Raw genomic sequence first — 22,871 nt, 5'->3', positions numbered from 1 at the left:
TTTCCATGTGCTGCTCTGGTTCGCCAGAAGTGGCTTAGTCCTGCTGGCCACATGACCCGGAAGCTGTACACCGGCTCCCTTGGCCAATAAAGCGAGATGAGCGCTGCAACTCCAGAGTTGTCTGCGACTGGACCTAACGGTCAGGGGTCTCTTTACCTTTTTAAACTCCACAGTTTACTTAGAGAATTGCAGTCTTGTATATTGCCATTCTGGTGGTCTATGCAAGGCTTAAGAATAACAATATTGCTGTCAGTGATAATGAATTATAAGGAGGAGAAAATTGGAAAAAGTGGGGAGGGGGGCTAAGCCAGTTCCACACTCTTCCCTTCAGGTGGACTTTGGGGTGGGGTGGTGGAGCTTGATGGCAAAGATGCCACCCCACAGACATAGTCCCTCTGTTGACCACCATCATCTGCTCCCTGGTAGTTGATGGCAGAGTGTCCGGAGGTAGGGGGGAAATGATGTGGCAGCAATAGAAGAGATGGACATATGTTGGCAACAGGCGTGGGAAACCTGATTTTTAAAAACCGTATTAAATTAAAGCAATTAGGTTTGATTTGCATCAATTTGGAAAACTAATAAAAATAATTTGTAAAATAAAATAGAGCTTAGGATGGGTGGGGGTTGGCAGGTGACTGATAATAAAGACCCCAAGTCGCAGAAGCAGCCCTCCGCAGTGATTTGCAGGTTGTCCTGGCCCCTGGCCCTTGAGAGATAGGTGATTCGTGCAGTACAGTGAGGTTCCTGTTGTCTGTTCTTCCTTGAGGAACAAGAGATTGCTGGGGGCGCTTCCAGGATGTTGCTATTTTCAAGTGAGATTCAGTAAAAAAAAAACAACCAGCAAATTCAGGTTGCACAATTACAGTTGACCGGGAGGTCTTGCACATTAAATGTGCTTCTCCCAAAGATCAGACTTCTTGCAATAAGGAAAAGTGGCAAGGGAATGCGCTGGAATGTCCTTCAATGCAATGTCACCCTCCCTGCAAACACATTAGAATTAATGCTCATTTAACAGCCAATGCCAGACACTTCCAGAAAGTTACTGTTTGCAGGTAGGGTTCGAGTACATCCCAGAGAATTCAGGTTGCCAAATTATTGCTGATTGGGATGGTGTCTGGAAGCTCCTGCCCTGTAATCTCCCCACAAACAAATCAGGGTGAATGCTCAGCGAAGAGGCCATCTGGAAGCTATTGTCGTTGGGGAGATACACGCTCACATCTCTATTTTCCCACCTCCAAGCTATTCAGGATTCTTTGTAAGGAAGCAGAAAAGCTAAACCTTTTTGCCTGAGGCCGCGGTGAAGAGCTGCGGTTCTCCAGATGCTGTTGATGAGAGCACAGCAACATCTGGAAGGCCACCGAATCCTAGTCCCTGTGGTTAGATGGTTTAGCAGCCTTTTAGCATCTCTGGTTTCCAAAAGCCTGTTGCTTCTTAGAATAGCTCCAGAAGTAGTTCCACTCAAGGGAATGAAGACTTACACACAAACACACCCCGGCCAGGTTCATTTTATTCAAAATTAAACCCAGAGTTCTATATTTCTTGGCTCCGTCGCTGAGACATACTAGTGGCTGGTGAGAAGGAGGAAGGCCTGTCTCTGATCTGAAGCCTTCGCAAGAAGAAGGGTGGGGGAGTTTGATGAACTGTTCCTTCACGCCCCTCCATCTTGCCGGTGGGAGCTGGGCATGGAAACTGAGGGAACGGCCTTGCTGCTTCCATGTTCTGGCAGGAGAATGTCTGTAGCTCTGTTCAGAGTGTCTGCCTTGCATGCAAAGCTTGGGAGACATCAAGTTCCTCACCAGTCTAGGCAACATGGAGGCCTCCAGATGATCTTCTCCTTTCATCCTTAAACCAGCATGACCAGCGGTTAGAGATTATGTGAGTTGTCATTCACCAACACCTGGAAGGATCTGCTTCTACTAGGGAGGCTCTGGGAAGAACTACACTCCCATATTGCCTCTGACACTGGAATTTCACCTTCATGTGTCAAACACTGGAGGTATTTAATCTGAGCTTCCGCTCCTGATCCAGAGGTAACAGTAATCAGCCTATCATTTGCACTGGTTTTATCTTTTTTTTTTAACCTCGAGATTCAAGCGCTGATGTGAATTGAACCTTGAATAAATTCATTTTTTTTCTCTTTTTCCTTTCCATTCCTCTGCCCCCCCTCCAGTGCACATCACCATGTGCGCCTGTCCAAAGAGAGTTAGCGCATTTGCACGAGTCAAGCCGACAGGTGACTTCCCACAAGACATGATCAAGTTCGGGGAAGACAATAAGGTCAGTGAACACAGGTCAGCAAGAAACAAAACAGTTCTGGTCTACCTCTGTGCATGTCTTTTACTGGTCTCTTTCTGATTTAAAGCTTTGAGGCTGCTTTGAATTACCATATTTTTCGCTCTATAGGATGCACTTTTTCCCCTCCAAAAATGAAGGGGAAATGTGTGTGCGTCCTATGGAGCAAATGCAGGCTTTCGCTGAAGCCTGGAGAGTGAGAGGGGTCGGTGCGCACTGACCCCTCTCACTCTCCAGGCTTCAGGAAGCTATCCGCAAGCCTTGGGAGCCCAGCGGGAGTTCCTGCTGGGCTCCCAAGGCTTGCGGATAGCAGCCCGAAGCCTGGGGAGCGCACCGCGGAACTCCCGCCAGGCTCCTAAGTCTTGCAGATAGCAGCAAGCTCCGGAAGCGAAGGTGAGGTTGCGTGCAAACTCGCCCCCGCTCCCGGACCTGTTCTGGGGGCTGGGGTCGGGGGAAGCTCGGGCTTCCTCCGCCCCAGCCCCGCGGCTAAAAAGGAAGCCAAGACAGGCAGCGGGATCCATCCCGCTGGCTGTCTTGGCTTTTGCCAAAGCCACGCGCAGCCTCTCCCGGCTGGAAAGGTTGTGCGTGGCTAAAGCGGAAGCCATGACAACCAGCGGGATGGATCCTGCTGGCTGTCTTGGCTTCTTTGCTCTTTGGGGCTGGGGGGGGTTCTTTATTCCCCCCCCCAAAAAAACTAGGTGTGCCCTATGGTCCAGTGCACCCTATAGAGCGAAAAATACGGTAATTTTTAAGGAAAAGCAGAATATGGTTGTGGGGCGGCGACGACAATTCACGCCGTGTTCTTACGTTCTTCAAGGTTACAAATTTCCACACTCTGTTTTCTTTGTACTTTCCAGACGATGGAAATATACATTGAGAGAGACCGCACGAAAGGAGTGGTCAACAACAAGCAGACAGACTGGTCTTTTAAATTAGATGGCGTACTTCACGATGCCCCCCAGGATGCGGTTTATGATGCAGTAGCCAGAGACTTGGTCTCCCAGGCCCTTAATGGATATAACGGTAAATGTTCTTGTCATTGCCTGTGCAGTCTTTCAGTTTCCATCTGGAATGGGAGCAGTGTTGCAGGTGTGTTACCTCAGCAGTCCTTCTCTGGCAGCCTTGTCTGCATGTTCCTTGAGGCCCTGTATCCTATTCTGATGGTCCAGTCTGTTAGGCATGCAGTACCAGACGCGGGTGGCACTGTGGGTTAAACCACAGAGCCTAGGACTTGCTGATCAGAAGGTCGGCAGTTTGAATCCCCGCGACGGGGTGAGCTCCCGTTGCTCAGTCCCTGCTCCTGCCAACCTAGCAGTTCGAAAGCACGTCAAAGTGCAAGTAGATAATTAGGTACCACTCCGGCGGGAAGGTAAACGGTGTTTCCGTGCACTGCTCTGGTTCGCCAGAAGCGGCTTAGTCATGCTGATTATGTCAAGGTCACGCTGAGCCAGGAGAAATAAATTCCTGCACTCAGCGAGCCGCTCTCTCTCTCTCTCTCTTTCTCATAATTTTCCTTGCACGTTGTTTGTGACAAAGTTTTTTTCGCCTCAGGAAAGATTTTCCTTTACTGTGAATCTTTTGACTCTGCATTTTGACTCTGCGTGATTCTTTAATTCTTCTTTATTTATTGCAAGACACCACTGTCTGTCACATATTGAGAGAGGCTATCCTTGAGGTATTGCGGTCCTGAGCCATTGAAGGCTTTCTAGGTCAAAACTAGCACTTTTAATTGGGTTTGGGTCTGGATACTAACTGGCAGTCAGTGTAGTCAATCCAGGATCGGTGTAATATTCTCAAACCATCCTGCTATGGTGAGCTAGATGGGCCATTGGCCTGATCCAGAAGACTCTTCTTATGAGTTCACGGTGTCTCATTTGAACATAGCTGTCAACCGTCCCTTATTTGGCGGGAAAGTCCCTTATCCCAGCGCCGTTTCCCACTGCTGTCCCTTATTGATGATATCCCTTAAATTTCCCCAGTTTTAAAGGAACCAGCTCCTCTCCCTCCCTCCCTGCCGGCCAGGGAGGAGGGAGGCTCCAACTGTGTTGCTTGGCTGCGTTGCTCACCCAATAAGGAGTCTAAGAACGACTGGGGGCTGGAGCTTGTGCTGATCAAATCGTCCGCGTTGCCTGGGGACTCGCCTTTGCTCAGCGCTTCCCAGCAGAGAGGTGACAGTGGTTTTCCTTGCTGCATCCCCTTTGCCGGGTTACTGCGCTGTGGGAACCACCGCTTGAAGCTTCGTTTGGCTGCTGGCCGGGCTTTCTGCCTTTGGCTCGGAGGGGCTCAGAAGCTGAACATACCTGTGCCCCTTGGAAAATCCCTTATTTTGGCTGCTGATCCCTTATTTTCGAGGCTGCTATCCCTTATTTTTAAATCTGTAAGTTGACAGCTATGCATTTGAAACTTGCAGGTACTATATTATGCTATGGGCAAACTGGAGCTGGCAAGACTTTCACTATGACGGGAACAACGGGAAACTATAAGCATCGAGGGATCATACCCCGAGCTATCCAACAGGTAACCCTTTCCATGATGCAGTGATGCTGATGAAGGAGGAAGCGAAAACAGTTGTCCATGTGGGCACATGGGAATTCCTGCCAACCTGTGACGGTTAGGGCTGCTGCCAATGCAGAACAGTATGTGGGGGGAAAGTCCTGGGGCACCCCCTACCTCCTAGCTAAGGAGCAGTGAAGGGGCACGGTAGGACCTGATTCTGCCCCTCTTTGGCCCCATGCAGGTGACATTTCAATCCCTGGCATATTCTGTTAAACTTTAAGAGACTTTCTCCATCTGGCTATCTGAGGTCCTTTAATGGAAGCTTTCAAAAAAATGACCGAATATGCGGAATTAGACCATTTATCAGAAAGAACAAAAAATAAATAAAAGGAAGTATTTACCACAAAATCGGAAGTCCTTAAAATTTATTTGAAAAATAGCAATGGCAGTTTGAAGTCTGTAGCAGCATTTGAATAACTTCAGTGATAACAACAACAACAATAATAATAATAATAAAATAATTTATTATTTATACCCCACCCATCTGGCTGGTTTTTTTTGCGACTTTATCTGCAAAAAAATTTGCAAAATCATTGCAGGAGAACATGTGGCCCGTACTGGGCCCCGATGTAGCAGGTGGTTCCGCTAAATTGCGAACCACCTGAAAAAGTCTCCTGCTGCTGTTTTCTGCAGATGCAATAGAGGCGGTGAAGAAAGTCTTCTTCGCCATTGCTACCGCCACTTGGTAGGCTCGACATTGAGCTCTAACCCGTGTCCGGTCAGCTTCAGTAGGAGTTTTAAATCTGATGGAAAACCTAGGATAGAATAAATAACATTAAAGCCAAAATATGCTGTAATATGGCAGTGAATAATGGATGAGAAATAGAAGTAAGGAGTAGATGGGAAAGCTATATAGGGAAAAGTCATTTTTATGTTAAATATATTGTGAGTAATATTTAATGTATTGGTGGTGGTGGTGTTTTTTATTTTTCTTCTTCTTTTTAGTTGTTAGGAGGTGATGGATATTTGTGTATCTTCGTATTTTCTTTTTGTATGTGGTATATTAAAATGAAATAATTTTTTTTTTTAAAAAGGAGCTCTTGGCTAGTTCGGTTAGAAAGAGCCTCTTTTGCAGTTCCTGCTTATTCCTTGCTCAGGATGAGCTTCCCACTTGAATGGGAGAACTTCCAACTGGGCTGTGCCCTTAATTTACCACCCCTGGGTAGTACTCAACGCTTGTCCTACTCAGAGAAGACCCAAATGAAATTAACAGACACAAGTACTGTAGGTGTATTAATTTCAGCAGGTCCAATCTGAGCCGGATTTAGAGATCTCCAAACCCCCTCTCTTCCCATCTTGGAAAAAAGCACAGATAACCTGATTGACAGCAACTTCACTGAGACCCGTCCAACCTTCTCTACAGGTATTCAAGTCCATGGAGGAACACGGGAGTCAGTTCATCACCGTTCGAATTTCATACCTGGAAATCCACAACGAGATCATCTTTGACCTTTTAGCCACGACGCCCAGTGACATTCCTCTGTCTATAGGAGAGGGACCCCAAGGCGTCTATGTGAAAGGCTTGACGGTGCACGCAGCCCCCCATGAAGAAATTGCTTTAAATCTCTTGTTCGAGGTAAGAAGAGTCAGTGCTTTCTCTCCTCCGTGTTACTTCTGTGCTGTGTTATGTTTTTTATAGTCATTGAATTGGCTACTTCTGGACTGTGCAACCTGAATTTGCCTGTAGGTGATTGAACCCCACCCATATAACACTGGTCCTGAAAGACCTACATTGGCTCCCAGTACGTTTCTGAGGGGAAATGAACAAATTCCTATGGCCCACAAATAACCCAGAGATGCATTTTAAATAAAAGAACACATTCTAATCATGTAAAAACACGCTGATTCCCGGACCGCCCGCGGGCCGGATTTAGAAGGCAATTGGGCTGGATCCGGCCCCTGGGCCTTAGTTTGCCTACCCATGCAAATGGCCTCGGCCCATTATACCTGAAGGAGTGTCTCCACCTCCATCGTTCAGCCTGGACACTGAGGTCCAGCGCTGAGGGCCTTTTGGCAGTTCCCTCATTGCGAGAAGTGAAGCTACAGGGAACCAGGCAGAGGGCCTTCTCGGTAGTGACACCCACCCTGTGGAATGCCCTCCCATCAGGTGTCAAGGAGAACAACAACTACCAGACTTTTAGAAGACACTTGAAGGCAGCCCTGTTTAGGGAAGTTTTTAATGTTTGGTGTTTTGTCGTTTTGATATTCTGTTGGGAGCCACCCACAGTGGCTGGGCAAACCCAGCCAGATAGGCGAGGTATAAATATTATTATTATTATTATTATTATTATTATTATTATTATTATTATTATTACTATTACAGCAACTGCCTGGCAGTGCCCAAACTGAAATAGTTGGTTAGGAAGTATTCTACGACAGACCTTCTTTCCCAAAAGATTGCACTTTTTTGCAGTAAAGAATGGGATAATATAGGGTAGAATCTCCTTTGACCCAGTGTCTTGTCTCCCTACAAACCACAGAGGATGACTGCTCAGAAGACAGGCAGTCTGAAGGCACCCTTTGTGTTTATTCCTCGCTGTCAGCTGTCCTGAGAATGTTGCTGTGGCCTATAAATGTAGCAGAGAAACGAACTCCTTTCGTTCTGTCCTTGGTTTATTCCTCCGCTTTTCACTTTCTTCTCCAGGGGGACACCAATAGATCTGTTGGTCAACACGCTCTGAACAGGAACTCTTCCAGGTCTCATTGCATCTTCACTATTTACATCGAGGTCAGGGCTGGCGGCGTTTTCTCTTTTTTATAATAATTTTTATTAAGTTTTCCATTTTAACAACCCAATCATATCACATTAATTATACCAATACATATCATAAAGTCCAAATATTTTGCCAAATTATAAATTTTTGGTGGGGTTTCCCATGCTTCGAGTTCAGAAGGGCCCGATCATCTCATATTTCTGCTGCTTCTAGTATTCACCAGTCCCATCTTTCAATCTTGTTGTTGTTATCCTTTTACTTCTTAATAGCCTCTGAGTTCTTTCCACAGGTGAGTTAAAGTAAGCAATATTATGCTTCTGTGTGAACTTTGTATGGCTCTCCCTTTTTTTTTAAAGCTGGCAAGTCTTTTGTTTGCAATAAATCCTCACATGCTGTTATTTATGCTGAATCCTTCCAAAAGTCCTCCTCGGCTGGCAGACGCCATCTTTCTCAGTTCCGATGAAATAGAACCTAGGCGTTTGCTCATTAATTTTCCCAGACAAGTTACACCATAAATTAGCCTTTTCAGGGAAGATTTGCCAAGTCAATCTTAGAATGCAAACATGATAACAAAGTAATGGCTCGCCTCCCCCTATGGCTATGTAGCAGGAACCCCCCCCCCCCCATCATTCAGTTTGTACAAACTTCACACACACTCACACTCACACACTACATATGCTACGCTTCTGTTATAAATTCATAGAAAATCAACCATACATCGGATTTGCACTGTTCCACTTTTATTTTACTCCATGAAGGAAGGACTACAAAATGGGGAAGGTTTGATACAGGGCAGCCATAATCCCTTCACCATCCCAGCACATCCACAGGAGCCCTGCCCAGTTGCTATGCTAACCCTGATGGTCCTAGACAGAAGACCATCAAGATCACAAAGAACTTCTATATGGGAGTGGATTCAGCATGGACTGGAACAAAGGACAATGATCAGATCTTCCCTCAGGGGGCAGGAAACTGCGACTACCTTTTGTCTTCTGAAAATGACTCATGGGGAGGGGGGAGAAGGGAACCAGCCAGGTGACAGGACACTCAGGTTACCACCACAACTCCTCCCTCAACCCCTCCTTTCTGTAATGTATGCATGATGTTTCTGGGGGTGGGCTTGACCCACAGGATGGGAATTTCAAAAGTTTTTATAAGGTCTTGCACACCCTTTTTCTGTGTCTTTCCTCTCTCCTGCAAGTGAGGGGAATACCCTGTTGCAACAGTTCAATAAAGGCCAAGCCTACAGGCTGCTGTTTTGCTCCAAGTTATCCTGGTTGGTGTCTTTGTTTTTGTCCAAGGGAGCCCTCAGATTTTTCCGGTAACAGCTATTAATCTCTGCAACATAGCCTATCTCATAATGGCAGATCCCGATTAAAAGCTGTCTCACTGGAGAGCCTTTTATTTAGGGCTGGCGTCGTTTTCATGGGGTGGTCGGGAAAATCCAGCGGTCTGTGGATCCTCTGGTGCGGTTCAACAGTCCTCTTGCGTTCAAGGTGCGCTAATGTCCCTGATCTCCCACCTCAGTGTCATTCCAGAATTCTTTCTGATGCCCGTTACGTGACCTCCAAAATTAACCTGGTGGATCTAGCAGGCTCAGAGAGGCTAGCAAAGACCAAAGTAAGTCCGTTGGGAGAACTTGTTTTTGCCTGAACCCGGTGAGTTAGCTAACTTCGTTTTAAGTGATCAAGAAGCTAGCTTTCCTTTTACACTAATGGAAAAAGAAATCCTCATGACAATGTGTGCATTAAATGTCTGTCTCTGTGTGATTGTGTCGAGGGGATGCTCATTGTCGAGAGCCAGTGTGGTGTAGTGGTTAAGAGTCTCGTAATCTGGTGAACCGGGTTCGATTCCCCGCTCCTCCACACGCAGCTGCTGGGTGACCTTGGGCCAGTCACACTTCTCTGAAGTCTCTCAGCCTCACTCACCTCACAGAGTGTTTGTTGTGGGGGAAGAAGGGAAAGGAGAATGTTAGCCGCTTTGAGACTCCTTAGGGTAGTGATAAAGCGGGATATCAAATCCAAACTCTTCTTCTTCTTCTTCACTTTGCGGCTGGTACCAAACTGGGAGGGGTAGCTAATGCCGCAGAAGACAGAATCAGAATTCAAAATGGCCTTAACAGATTGGAGAACTGGGCCCAAACTAACAGAATGAATTTTAATAGGGACAAATGTAAGGTTCTGCACTTAGGCAGGAAGAACCAGACGCAAACATATAAGATGGGGGACTCCTGGCTTACTAGCAGTACATGTGAAAAGAATCTTGAGATCTTGGTGGACCACAAGCTTAACAGTGTGATGCAGTAGCAAAAAGGGCTAATGTTATTCTAGGCTGCATCAACAGAAGCATAGTATCTAGATCAAGAGAAGTAATTGATTGATTGATTGATTGATCTTTATTACGGCCATTGGCCCGTCACACCACCATAATGTACTTGAACCTCCAATTTTAAAACCGCCAAAACTTACAAAAAAACAGACAAGAACCAAAGCAAAACAAAAACAAAAGACCAACATCATACATTACAACAAATTTGTAGCATAAACATCGCCCTCTGCTCATAAATTAATAGAAGACATCAATGGTGATATCACCTAATTACATCCTAAACATAGATCATGGTTTAAAGGGATTATCCGAGCCACACAGGAGTCCATTTCTCTTCTTTAGGGATAGGACGCTGACCAAGAATCTGGCAACCATGAGTGATCTTAGGGGGTCATCATCATTTAATAGATATCTCAGTTTGGCTTCAGTCGTATCATCGGCAATTCCCTTAAGATATTGAGCAAGAAACTTGCTCCTGGCCGATAAGTGAAAAGCACAATCAAGAATTATGTGATGCAACGATTCCGGTGCCCCACAATTACAATCACATAAGAGCGATATCTGTCCATTGGAGAATCTATTTCTCAGCACGTTCGATGGGAAGGTGTTGAATCTTGCCTTTACAAAGGCATATCTATGAGCTGAGGAAGTTAAAGAATTCAAATAGTTTGGGAGCCTTAAGAGGGGTAATAAACCAAGATTTAGAGGTGAGCAGGTACCATTGCCCAAGATCATTTTCTGCTGCAAGTCCATCTCCGAAGAGAAGTAATGGTACCACTCTATTCCACCTTGGTCAGAACACACATGGAATACTGTGTCCATGTTGACAAGCTGGAAGGTGTGCAGAGGAAGGCGACCAAGATAATCAGGGGTCTGGAAACCAAGCCATATGAGGAATGGTTGAAGGAGCTGGGTATGTTTAGCCTGGAGAAGAGGAGACTGAGAGGAGATACGGCAGTCTTCTTAAAATATCTCAAGGAAATTTGCTTTTAATGTGCGGTGTGTAACAGCCTAACTTACTATGTTGCTCTCTTGCATTTTAATTCTGTTTTAAATTTGTTGTTGTTGTTGTTTAGTAATCATGTGGTTGTTTGTCTATTCTGTTTTAACTATGTTAGCCACCGTGGGTGTCAGGGAACTGCCATCGGAGCCAGAGGGAGAGGGAGGGCTCCAGAGGGATTATGGAGAGCGTCCTGGGAGGGAGAGAAGCAGCCCATCTTCTGGGGAAGGAAATCAGCGTAGCACCAGTGGAGAAGGGGGGCAGATGGGGGAATCGGCGAGGTGGCTCCAGGACTCCTCGCCGGGGACCAGCGGGGAGAGCACGGGTCCTCCGCTGCCCACACCCTCCCTGCGCAGAAGGCTTCCACGCAGGGAGAGTAGGAGGAGACTAGGCGTCAAAGAGCTTCTTTGCTGGAAGAAGTTCAAGAAACGCCCACTGACGGATTCTGCCAGCGATTGAGACAGCCACGGGCGAGTGGCTGTCCGGACAGAAAGGGTTCACTCAGGCAACCCAGCCAGGTGTGGCGCCGATTTACGCACGAGCAACCCCTAGAACCATTACAGTGGGTATACAGAAAGGCCAGATAAAATAATTCAAATGAAACATAAACCACACTTTCTAAGGTGTCTTCTTGCTCCCCCTTTTTAACAGTCGGAGGGGTACGGACTGAAGGAAGCAACTTACATCAACAGGTCTCTGTCGTACCTGGAACAAGTTATTATTGCGTTGGCCGACCGTAACCGGGAACACGTTCCTTTCCGCCAGAGCAAGCTCACCTACACCCTGAAAGATTCACTAGGTAAGGACTTGGGTTGGTGGTACTGGCTGGAGTGTTGGGTGTGGGCGAACCCGGGTTCAGGTCCCTGCTCATGGCAAATCTGGCCTTGACAGGGCTGTTATGACACTACGCCATCACTCTTGAGCTTAGTTTAACATCACCTGATCTCTAAAATGTAGTTGCTTCTGTTCCCCCTCTCTGTTAAACAGCTCCTAAAGTGGCCAAGAGGGAAAAAATTGCCATTAAAATCTATAATTTATTTGCAAGGTTCCCATTAAAAAGAAAATAATCACTATCTCTCTCCTCCCACCTCGCAGTTTCAAAAGTTAAACATTTAACAACAGCAGGTAGCATTTTAGAGCTAGGTTTCCCAAAGTTAGGTCTCTAGCTGTTTTTGGACTACAATTCCCATCATCCCTGACCACTGGTCCTGCTAGCTAGGGAGGATGGGAGTTGTAGTCAGTGCTTTTTTTCTGGGGGTACGCATACCCCTAAAAATTTTGTGAATCTTTGAACTTTTGTCCATCTGCTGTATTTATTTCCCCCAATTTGAACTGTAAAATGGTGATTTTCTGGAGTCAAAATGAGAGTACCCCCTAAACATTTTTTAAAAGAAAAAAAGCACTGGTTGTTGTCCAAAAACAGCTAGGGACCCAAGTTTGGGAACCCTGTTTTAGAGCATCTTCTAAACAGGATGCTTTTTAGGTCCAGTCGTGGCTGACTCTGGGGTGGCAGCGCTCATCTCGCTTTACTGGCCGAGGGAGCCAGCGTACAGCTTCCGGGTCATGTGACCAGCATGACTAAGCCGCTTCTGAGACCAAACTATGTTCCAATACGCAACGGCAGCGGCCAGGATATTGCTAGCACAAAACTGGAAAACACCTAATATCCCAACTATTAGAGAATGGCAAATTAAGTTATTTGAATATATAGAACTAGCAAAGATGACACAGAAGATCAGGCATCAAAAAAACGTAAAATTTATTAATGATTGGAACAAATTTATTACATACATAGAAACAAACTTAGGAAACATTAAAATCACAGTAGGTGTAACATAAAACCTGCGATGTGTAGATAAAGGTTGTAAAAAGATACCGCAGAAGATAATGTGGGGATATAGCTCAAACCGTGATGGAGGGAAGTCAATTTAAGGTTATGCTATGAATTAATATTTTTCTATGTTATTTACTTATGTACTTTTGTGTTTTTTTTCCTTGGTATGTTCGTGGTTGTGTTTTATTTTATGTTGCTTTTCTCTCAAAAAAACAGCTTAATAAAAAGATTTTTTCTTTTTTTAAAAAAAGACTATTTATCTACATGCACTGGCGTGCTTTCGAACTGCTAGGTTGGCAGGAGCAGGGACCGAGCAACGGGAGCTCACCCCGTCGCAGGGATTCAAACCGCTGACCTTCTGATCATCAAGTCCTAGGCTCTGTGGTTTAACCCACAGCGCCACCTATGTCCCCATATCTCTGTTAAGAGTGTGCAAATCTGGCCTCACTTTTGGCTCTCGCCCTGTCCACTGTTGAAAATCAGCCTGGGGGCCATCAGAGAAAAGACCCTGCCTTTAATAATCACCAGACCTCAGATTGCAGGGATACAGAGCAGGGCCTGAAGGGACAGTGGGCAGGTTTATAGGGAATTGTGTGGTTCTTGAAAGGCCAGTGTCCTCTTTCAACAAGCCATTTAAGTGGAGATTTTTATGCATTTATGCAGATGAATCCCTCGAATCCCTTTTACTTGCTTTAGCCTTGGTTTCGTTGGTTCTAGATAGCACTTTTGTTTTAATGGATATCGTTTTTATATTATAAATAGCGTGCACTGCTTAAAGTTCTTTAAAATATTAAAGGGCTCAGAAATGCCCTTAAACAAATAAATAAAGCCCTAAACGGCCTCGGTCCAGTATACCTGAAGGAGCGTCTCCACCCCCGTCGTTCTGCCCAGACACTGAGGTCCAGCTCCAAGGGCCTTCTGGCAGTTCCCTCCCTGCGAGAAGCCAAGTTACAGGAAACCAGGCAGAGGGCCTTCTCGGTAGTGGCACCCGTCCCACCAGATGTCAAAGAGAAAAACAGCTACCAGACTTTTAGAAGACATCTGAAGGCACCCCTGTTTAGGGAAGCTTTTAATGTTTTACAGACTACAGTAGACCTCAGGTTACATACACTTCAGGTTACATACGCTTCAGGTTACAGACTCCGCTAACCCAGAAATAGTGCTTCAGGTTAAGAACTTTGCTTCAGGATGAGAACAGAAATCGTGTTCCGGCAGCACGTCGGCAGCAGGAGGCCCCATTACCTAAAGTGGTGCTTCAGGTTAAGAACAGTTTCAGGTTAAGAACGGACCTCCGGAACGAATTAAGTACTTAACCCGAGGTACCACTGTATTTTAATCTTTTGTTGGAAGCCGCCAAGAGTGGCTGGTGAAACCCAGCCAGATGGGTGAGGTATAAATAATAAATTGTTGTTGTTGTTGTTGTTGTTGTTAAAGTCCCAACTGGTCCACCCACCCACAGGCCTTGGGACATGTGTCCTGCTCCTTAGCTTTCTCCCAGAATCCTCTGGGGCACTCAGCAGATCCTTGGCGGATGGATGCCAGCGAATAAATGGTGCCCTGCAAGTAGAATCAGAGAATCAGATTCCAGCCTTCATTTCCTTTGTGTCTCTCCTAGGCGGCAATTGCAACACGGTCCTCGTAGCCAACATCTGCAGTGAAGCCATCCACATTGTGGAGACGGTAAGGCCCCGGCGGGGACTCGAGGGGCTGAAATGTGGGTGGAAGTGAAGTGACCGTTCCAGGTGCTTAGGGAACATGTACCTAAATGCAAATGGGAATCAGGTGGTGCTGTGGGTTAAACCACAGAGCCTAGGACTTGCCGATCAGAAGGTCGGCGGTTCGAATTCCCGCGACAGGGTGAGCTCCCATTGCTCAGTCCCTGCTCCTGCCAACCTAGCAGTTCGAAAGCACCTCAAAGTGCAAGTAGATAAATAGGTACCACTCCAGCGGGAAGGTAAACGGTATTTCCGTGCGCTGCTCGGGTTGGCCAGAAGCGGCTTAGTCATGCTGGCCATATGACCTGGAAGCTGTATGCCGGCTCCCTCAGCCAATAAAGCGAGATGAGTGCCACAACCCCAGAGTCAGTCATGACTGGACCTAATGGTCAGGGGTCCCTTTACCTTACCTAAATGCAAAACTGGGATTGTTTAAATGCAGGGAGAGCCAATGTAGCAGCCTCCATATGGACTACAGCTCCCTGTCATCCCTGGCCTTTGGTGGTGCTGGTTGGATTTGATGGCAGCTGCAGTCTGGAAATTGCTGGAGAGCATCACATTGGCTACCCTTGGTTTAAGGCCTGCTCTGTATGGGCAGCAGAATGAGAGTGGACTGTTCCACTTCTAGCCCAACTGCACTGGGTGCCATGTCGCGGCAGGTGCAGAGTGCCCATTCAGGTATACACTCTGCAACCTGAATCCTCCTGTATGTGATTGAACACCAATCATACAACATTGGTTCTGAAAGACCTACATTGCCTCCCTGTATGTTTCGCTTCAGGTTGAGTGTTTCCAGGTTACGCTCTGCGGTGACCTGGAAGTAACAAAAGGGGTTACTTCCGGGTTTTGCCACTCGTGCACGCGCAGATGCTCAAAATGACGTCACACGCATGCGCAGAAGCGGCGAATCACAACCTGGATGCGAACGGAGCTCCGGAACGGAGGGCCTTCTCGGTAGTGGCGCCCACCCTGAGGAACACCCTCCCTTCAGATGTGAAGGAAATAAGGTGGGCAAGGATTCCGCCCCGCCCTCCGGCGCTGGAACCTTGTGGTGAAGGGCAGATAAGAAATCAAAATAATTATAGTTACATTTGGCATTCAGATAGGCTCTTGGGCACAGTTTTCTTGACTCCAGAACAATTGCTAAGTGACATTCATTTCTCTTCAGCTGTCCACACTGCGTTTTGCCACCAGAATGAAATGGGTGACCACTGAGCCAATTGTGAACGAAAAAATCAACCCTGAGGTAGGTGCTGCCCTGTGTAGACAATTCCACTGGCTGGCTGGCTGGGTAGAGAGGTTTGGTCAGTGGATGAGTGGTTAGTAGGACATGGGTGGCGCTGTGGTCTAAACCACTGAGCCTCTTGGGCTTGCCGATCGGAAGGTCAGCAGTTCAAATCCCCGCGACGAGGTGAGCTCCCGTTGCTCTGTCCCAGCTCCTGCCAACCTAGCAGTTCAAAAGCACACCAGTGCAAGTAGATAAATAGGTACCACTCCGGTGGAAAGGTAAACGGATTTTCCATGCGCTTTGGTTTCCGTTACGGTGTCCTGTTGCACCAGAAGCGGTTTAGTCCTGCTGGCCACATGACCTGGAAAGCTGCCTGTGGACAAACGCCGGCTCCCTCGGCCTGAAAGCGAGATGAGCCTAAAACCCCATAGTTGCCTTTCACTGGACTTAATCGTCTAGGGGTCCTTTACCTTTAAATAATAATAATAATAATATTTATTACTTATACCCGCCCATCTGGCTGGGTTTCCCTGTTCTGGATTACAAGACTGGTAGTCTCTGGGTCACAAGGCTTGTAGCGTGAGGGCACCAGGTTGGCATTGGCTGAGTGCCTAATCTGGTCCTAACACTGCAGCCACGGTTTAAATCTGTGAACAGGTGGTACAGAGCTAAATAATCCCTCAAACAGAAATTGTTTTACTTATTTTTTTAATTGATGTTTTGTTTCAATAGTTGTAAGCCGCCCTGATTACTGCAAATGCATTGGAAGGCAGTTTCTTAATTTCTGCAATAAAAATAGAACAAATAGAATAAATATAGCGATATAAATCTCTTCTTGCTGGCTGAGGTAGAGTAGAGGTGATGACGGCAACCAGCAAGGACTGGAAACTGAAACGCAGATCTGGATCTTTCTACTTCTCTCTCTCTTTCCTGCTTCATTCTCACCTTTCATTCTCTCCCTTTGCTTAGCGAATGGTGAAAATTCTGGAAAAAGAAGTCCTTTACCTGAAGGAGGAGCTGGCCATGCACAACAGCCTGGTGAGAAACAGCCTCTGGGGACGCAGTTTTTGTTTAGTCTTTTAGTCATGTCTCACTCTTCGTGACCCCATGGACCATGGAGTTTTTTTGGCAGGGATACAGGAGTGGCTTGTCGGTTCCTGCTCCAGGTGGATCACGTTTGGTCAAAACTCTCCACTATGACCTGTCCATCTTGGGTGACCCTGCATGAAATGGCTCATAGCTTCTCTGAGTTGTTCAAACCCCTTCGCCACGACAAGGCAGTGATCCATGAACCAACTGATTGGTTCAAAATTGGGAAAGGAGTACGGCAAGGCTGCATATTGTCTCCCTGCTTATATAACCTATATGCAGAATTCATAATGCGAAAGGCTGGGCTGGATGAATCCCAAGCCGGAATTAAGATTGCCGGAAGAAATATCAACAACCTCAGATATGCAGATGACACAACCTTGATGGCAGAAAGTGAGGAGGAATTAAAGAACCTTTTAATGAGGGTGAAAGAGGAGAGCGCAAAATATGGTTTGAAGCTCAACATCAAAAAAACAAAGATCATGGTTTTGCCGCTCGTGCACGCGCAGATGCTCAAAATGACGTTGAGAAGTTGAATAACTTCTCTGAGTTATTCAAGCCCCTTCGCCACGGCAAGGCGGTGATCCATGAAAGGGGACACAGTTAGGCTTTGAAAATGACCTCCTGTCAAAGATTCTTTAGCTGTGATTCCTTCATTTCCAGGGGTTGGATTAGATGACCCTTTTAGTCCCTTCCAGCTGTATGATTCTGTGATGATAGCATCACCCAACCCAGATTGGGCCACCTACCGATAAAAGGATGGTGATGAAACTTTAATACACAACGTGGGGTGGGCAGCTGGACCGTGCTTCACTCCCTTCTCCCCATAAACTGTTCTAAGCCACTTTCCCCCCGGCCCTGGGGAGTGGGGGAGAATTTGATTCACATTTATCTCAGTTTATCATTTACCTGAGTTTATCTCAGGGAAGATCTTACTTGGGAAATCAATACAACCCAGGTGGTTAAGAAAGCCCAACAGAGACTCCATCTCCTCAGAGTATTGCGGAAGAACGATGTCAATCAACATTTGATGATCTCCTTCTACGGTCCACAATAGAAAGTGTCCTTTCATACTGCATCACGGTGTGGGACGCTGGTTGGACACCAACTGATAGGAAGTGCCTACAGAGGGTGGTGAATACAGCACAAGATATTATGGGCTGTCCCGTGAATCCGCTGGATGAAATAGCAGAAGAACATTGCCTCAGGAGAGTGAGGAAAATTCTCAGGGATGATTCACACCCTGGCCGGCACTTTCTTGATCTCCTGCCCTCGGGCAGAAGATATAGAAGCAGGATTAGTCGCACCAACAGGGTAAAGAACAGCTTCTATCCGTGGGCTGTTACGCTGCTGAATGAAAAGATAACAACAGGGCAACTGACTTTCAGGTTTGGTGGGTGTGCGTCAGTAAAAGAGGGGAATTAAGACTAAGAGAGCTGAGTGGGGGTTGCTCATGTAATCTCACTGTATACAAGTTGTACAAGTGATAATAAAGTATTTCAATTTCATTTCAATTTAAAGGCAAATCTGCCAAATCCAAAACAATATACAAAGCAAAGCAGAGCTCTCCGTTGAAATTCAGATTTCTCCGAATTTTGCACTGCAGTTGTCCAGCCATAGAAACAAGCAACACGCACACATCATAATGGCCAGCCTTTTGCTACAAGGCTGGTTGGTATAGTGCAATGACTAAGAGCCTGAGCTATGGATCAGGAAGACCCAGGTCCAGATCTTGTGCTAGCCATAACTTCACTGGGTTGGTCATTTTCTTGGGTTCAGCCCTCCCTCATCTGCCACAACCTGCTGATATCAGCTATTTAAGGAAGATGCTGTATATCAGGTCAGACCAATTCAATTTCTGGTCCTACCTGGAGATGACAGGGATTGAACCTGTGACCTTCTGTGTGCAAACAGTTGCTCCACCTTTCAGCTACAGGTTACTGTAGCTTTGAGATGTCTTTGAGGTGCTTCGCATGCTCTAAAGTGCCATAAATGCTAATAGTATTCCAGCTGTCTTCTCCATGGTGTGTAGATGGCCCTACCTTTAGGCAAGCGGTTGAAGGTTGTACAGTTCTCTGTTGGGGAGTGGGGAAGCTGGCTGTGGTCTTCACCGCCTAATGACATTCTGGGCACCACAATTTAAGAAGGAGGTTGAGATGCTGGAACAGGTGCAGAGACGGCCAACTGAAATGATTAAGGGACTGGAAACCACGCCTTAGGATGAATGGTTGAGGGAGCTGGGTATGTTTAGCCTGGAAAAGAGCAGGCTGAGAGGAGATCTAATAGCCACCTTCAAATATCTCAAGGGCTGGGCCATGGAAGATAGAGCAAACTTGTTTTCTCCTGCTCTGGAGGGTGGGACTTTAACCCATGGCTTCTGGTTACAAGATGAGATTCCAACGAAGGATCAGAAAGGACTTTCTGGCAGTGAGAGCTGTTAGACCAGGGCTAGGCAACCTAAGGCCCATGGGCCACAAGTGGCCATGAAGGTCATTTCACCAGCCCACAAGCCGCCCCCAAATCGAGCCGCCCACCCGGCGAGTCCCCACGCGCTGCGCTAAATGAACGCAGCGCGTGATGGACTATGCAAAATTGGATAAATTAACAGGAAGGATTCGAAACCTGCGGGACCAAAGATTCTTAGAAGACTGGAGTAAATATACGAACTATTTGAAAAGCAATTGTAATGAACAGATTACGCTAGTAGGACTGCAAGAAGTACTGAAAGGAGGACTATCTCAAATATTGCAAGAAAGACTATGAGGAGAATTATTAGTTAAGGATAATTAAGAGTAATATAGAAATTAAGAAATGCAGAATAAGGAATGGAAAATCATCAGAGGTGATGACAGAAGTCTAAAATATTGTGTAAGATAAGAAGTTATGTTATATGATTGTTGGAAAGGATATGTTACAAAAACTAATAAAAATGTGTATATATATATATATATAAAATCAGCGCAGCACGGGGACTCGCTTCTGTGGTGCCGGAAATCGTGTCTGCACATGCTCAGATGCTGAAAATCGTGTCTGTACAGATGCCGGAAATTGCAGCCGCACGCGCGATCTGGCCCATGGAGGGATCTCTGCTGGAGTGAACCGGCCCAGGCGAGGTAAACCTTGCCGGCCCCTGTGTTAGACAGAGGAACCAACTCCCTCGGGAGGTTGTGGACTCTCCTTCCTTGGAGATTTTAAAGCAGAGGTTGAAAGCCATCTGTCATGGATGCTTTAGCTGAGATCCCTGCATTGGGTTGGACTAGAGCAGCGGTTCTCAACCCATGGGTCCCCAGATGTTGTTGGACTACAACTCCCATCATCCCTGAGCTCTGGCCTTGCTAGGGGTGATGGGAGTTGTAGTTCAACAACATCTGGGGACCCACAGGTTGAGAAAGGCTGGACTAGAGGATCTCTGGGGGCACTTCCAACTCTACGATTCTATGAAGCATTGGATGGAAAGCAATTTTGGCAAAGCCAGGAGAACTTCTAGCGTTATGGAGAACAGGGATGGGCCTGCCTCTCCCCCGTCACTTAACTGCTGACCTTCTGTTCTCTTACGCTTGCAGCTCAACCGTCCTCCAGTGTCTTACGAGCCCCTGAATGAAATCCAGGTGGCAGAGATCAGCTCTCAAGTCCGCCGTTACCTCGATGGAACCATAGATGAGTTAGATGTAGGTACAGTCATACCTCATGTTACGTTTGCTTCAGGTTGCGCGTTTCCAGGTTGCGACCCGCGGCAACCCAGAAGTACCGGAAAGGGTTACTTCCGGGTTTTGCTGCTCGTGCAGACGCGCAAAATGGCGTCACGCGCATGTACAGAAGTGGCAAATCGCGACCTTCGCATGCACAGACGTGGGTTGAGTTCTGCTCATGTTGTTGACACAGCGATTGTTCAAACAGCTCTTTATTCAGATGCCAGAACAGAACTAAACCGAAGGGCTCAGTCAGCCTGCTTATATAGAGCTCTCTTACCTTGTTACTGTAACAACTTTCTAAAACTATCCAATCACTGAACGTCACTTTTGATCCTTCATTTGCATAACTATCTAAAGTACCCCCCTGCTGGCTCTGGGTGAGAACTTCAGTACATAACACATGTTGTGAACGGGCCTCCGGAACGGATCCCGTTCGCAACCAGAGGTACCTCTGTAGTTGTCATCTTGCAGATCTGGGGATTGTCTTCAGAGATGGGTTGGGCAAATCATAGTTTCTTGCTCATTCAGAAGCAGTGAGGCCCAAGGCAGGGCCATACAGGTTAAGGGGAGATAAAGGCAGTCTGTCTGCTAGATCAGGCCAAAGGCCCCTCATCTAACATCCTCTTCTCATAGCGGCCAACCGGGTACCTCAGCAGGAAGCTAATTTGACCCTCTTATGAGTAGGCAAACTAAGGCCCCGGGGCCGGATCCAGCCCAATCACCTTCTAAATCCGGCCCGCGGACGGTCTGGGAATCAGCGTGTTTTTATAGGAATAGAATGTGTCTTTTTATTTAAAATGCATCTCTGGGTTATTTGCGGGGCATAGGAATTCGTTCCCCCCCTTCAAAATATAGTCCGGCCCCCCACAAGGTCTGAGGGACAGTGGACCGGCCCCCTGCTGAAACAGTTTGCTGACTCCCGCTCTCATTTTACCGTGAAACATTTGGAAACATTGGCCAGGCTGCCTGCCTCATTATGTCATTCCCTCTGCTTTGCCAGATTTTGAGCATCAGACAAATCCACGAAATATTCAACCAGTTCAAAATGATTCTGGGGTAAGTGCTTCGGCTTGCCTGTGCTTACACTCTGCTGACGCCTGCACTTAGAAACTCTTCGCTGGCATTTGTGATTCCCACTCATGACGTCCACCTACGATGTCGTTGTCAGGGCTGCAGTCGGACGCAGGCCAGCAAGAAAGAAAGCAAATCTTCGATGCCAGTGAAGTTAACGCTTTATTCAGCCTCGTGGTCTCAGCACCCCTTCCCCGCAGGTCTTGCCTTTATGGAGCAGTTACCAGAACCCCTCCTCTACCACCCTTAAGATGACTTCTCTCCCGGATGTTTCCCAAACATTATCAAACTATGTCTGCACACCTCTGATCTCTGTTCCAGCCTCCTCATCCTGCTCTTCTGCACTTCCTTGGAGACCAGTGGGGAGGGGAGCTTCTCACAGCAGGAGGGGAAGACTCCCTGGATTTCTCTGCAGTCTCTTGACCTCCCTCCTCTGCTTCAGCCTCGGAGTCTGCACTGCTCCCTATCACAGGCTCTTCCTGCTCACTAAACCCTGTTGCCCCTTCAGCTTCCAACACTTCCACCAATCTTCTCCCTCTGACCTCTCCTCAGTGTCCCTCCACCAATCCCCTGGCTCTTGAGTCTCCCTCCTCTAGGTCTTCCCTTGGAGGTTCCCCGGCTGGTGCCTTGCAGCACTTCTCTTCACCCAGCACTTTTCCCACAGAACATCACATCTGCTTGGTATTTGTTGGGGAAGCTTTCCCCAACCATGGTTTCGCAATACGACTCCCACCATCCCTGAGTATTGGACATGCTTGCTGGGGCTGATGGGAGCTGTGGTTCAAAAAGTCTGGAGGGCACCAAGTTGGGGAAGGCTGTGTTAGGGTATACAGTGGTACTTATACCCTATAGGTTAAGAACTTAATTCATTCTGGAGGTCCATTCTTAACTGAAACTGTTCTTAACCTGAAGCACCACTTTAGCTAATGGGGCCTCCTGTTGCTGCCACGTGATTTCTGTTCTCATCCTGAAGCAAAGTTCTTAACCCGAGGTACTATTTCTGAGTTAGCGGAGTCTGTAACCTGAAGCATTCTCTAGAATTGGAGTGGGGAACCTCAGGTTCGGTTGCCATGTTTCTCTCTTGCCATATCTTCTCCCCTGGCTGTACCTGTCGCGCTCTCAGGCAAGGCATGACCAGAGGAAGGAATTAACTCTTTATTGTCAAAAGTACACTTGCTGTCAGGAGTTCAGCCTACACTCGAGTAGGACCCTGGCAGAGACACATGCCTGAGTGGGCAATCATAGTTCAGGAATTCTAACACTTTCAAGTTAGGGAAAGGCATGTCCATCAGTCCTATGTTTCAGCTCCTCTAGGTGTGCACCCAGTGAGGCAGTTGCCGCAACAGAGAGAC

At 46.9% G+C, this 22,871-nt stretch overlaps 1 protein-coding gene across 2 annotated transcripts in view; it reads left to right on the top strand.

The window, feature by feature from the left end:
- The window catches only part of KIF9 (kinesin family member 9), a 42,156-nt gene that overhangs the window by 1,473 nt on the left and 17,812 nt on the right, over positions 1–22,871 (top strand). The window contains exons 2-13 of one of the 2 annotated variants that reach the window (XM_081931664.1): positions 2,171–2,277; positions 3,150–3,315; positions 4,703–4,809; positions 6,212–6,424; positions 7,493–7,576; positions 9,090–9,182; positions 11,542–11,689; positions 14,340–14,404; positions 15,608–15,685; positions 16,637–16,705; positions 20,320–20,424; positions 21,449–21,504. In XM_081931664.1, the coding sequence (XP_081787790.1) occupies positions 2,182–2,277; positions 3,150–3,315; positions 4,703–4,809; positions 6,212–6,424; positions 7,493–7,576; positions 9,090–9,182; positions 11,542–11,689; positions 14,340–14,404; positions 15,608–15,685; positions 16,637–16,705; positions 20,320–20,424; positions 21,449–21,504 (1,280 nt within the window). In that variant the 5' untranslated portion in view covers positions 2,171–2,181. The remainder of the gene's footprint in view (positions 1–2,170; positions 2,278–3,149; positions 3,316–4,702; positions 4,810–6,211; positions 6,425–7,492; positions 7,577–9,089; positions 9,183–11,541; positions 11,690–14,339; positions 14,405–15,607; positions 15,686–16,636; positions 16,706–20,319; positions 20,425–21,448; positions 21,505–22,871) is intronic. The other variant, XM_081931665.1, reaches the window with a different exon arrangement.

This window comes from Podarcis melisellensis, assembly GCF_964234715.1.
Source record: "Podarcis melisellensis genome assembly, chromosome: 12".
NCBI lineage: Eukaryota > Metazoa > Chordata > Lepidosauria > Squamata > Lacertidae > Podarcis > Podarcis melisellensis.
This window is presented reverse-complemented; position numbering and strand designations above follow the sequence as displayed.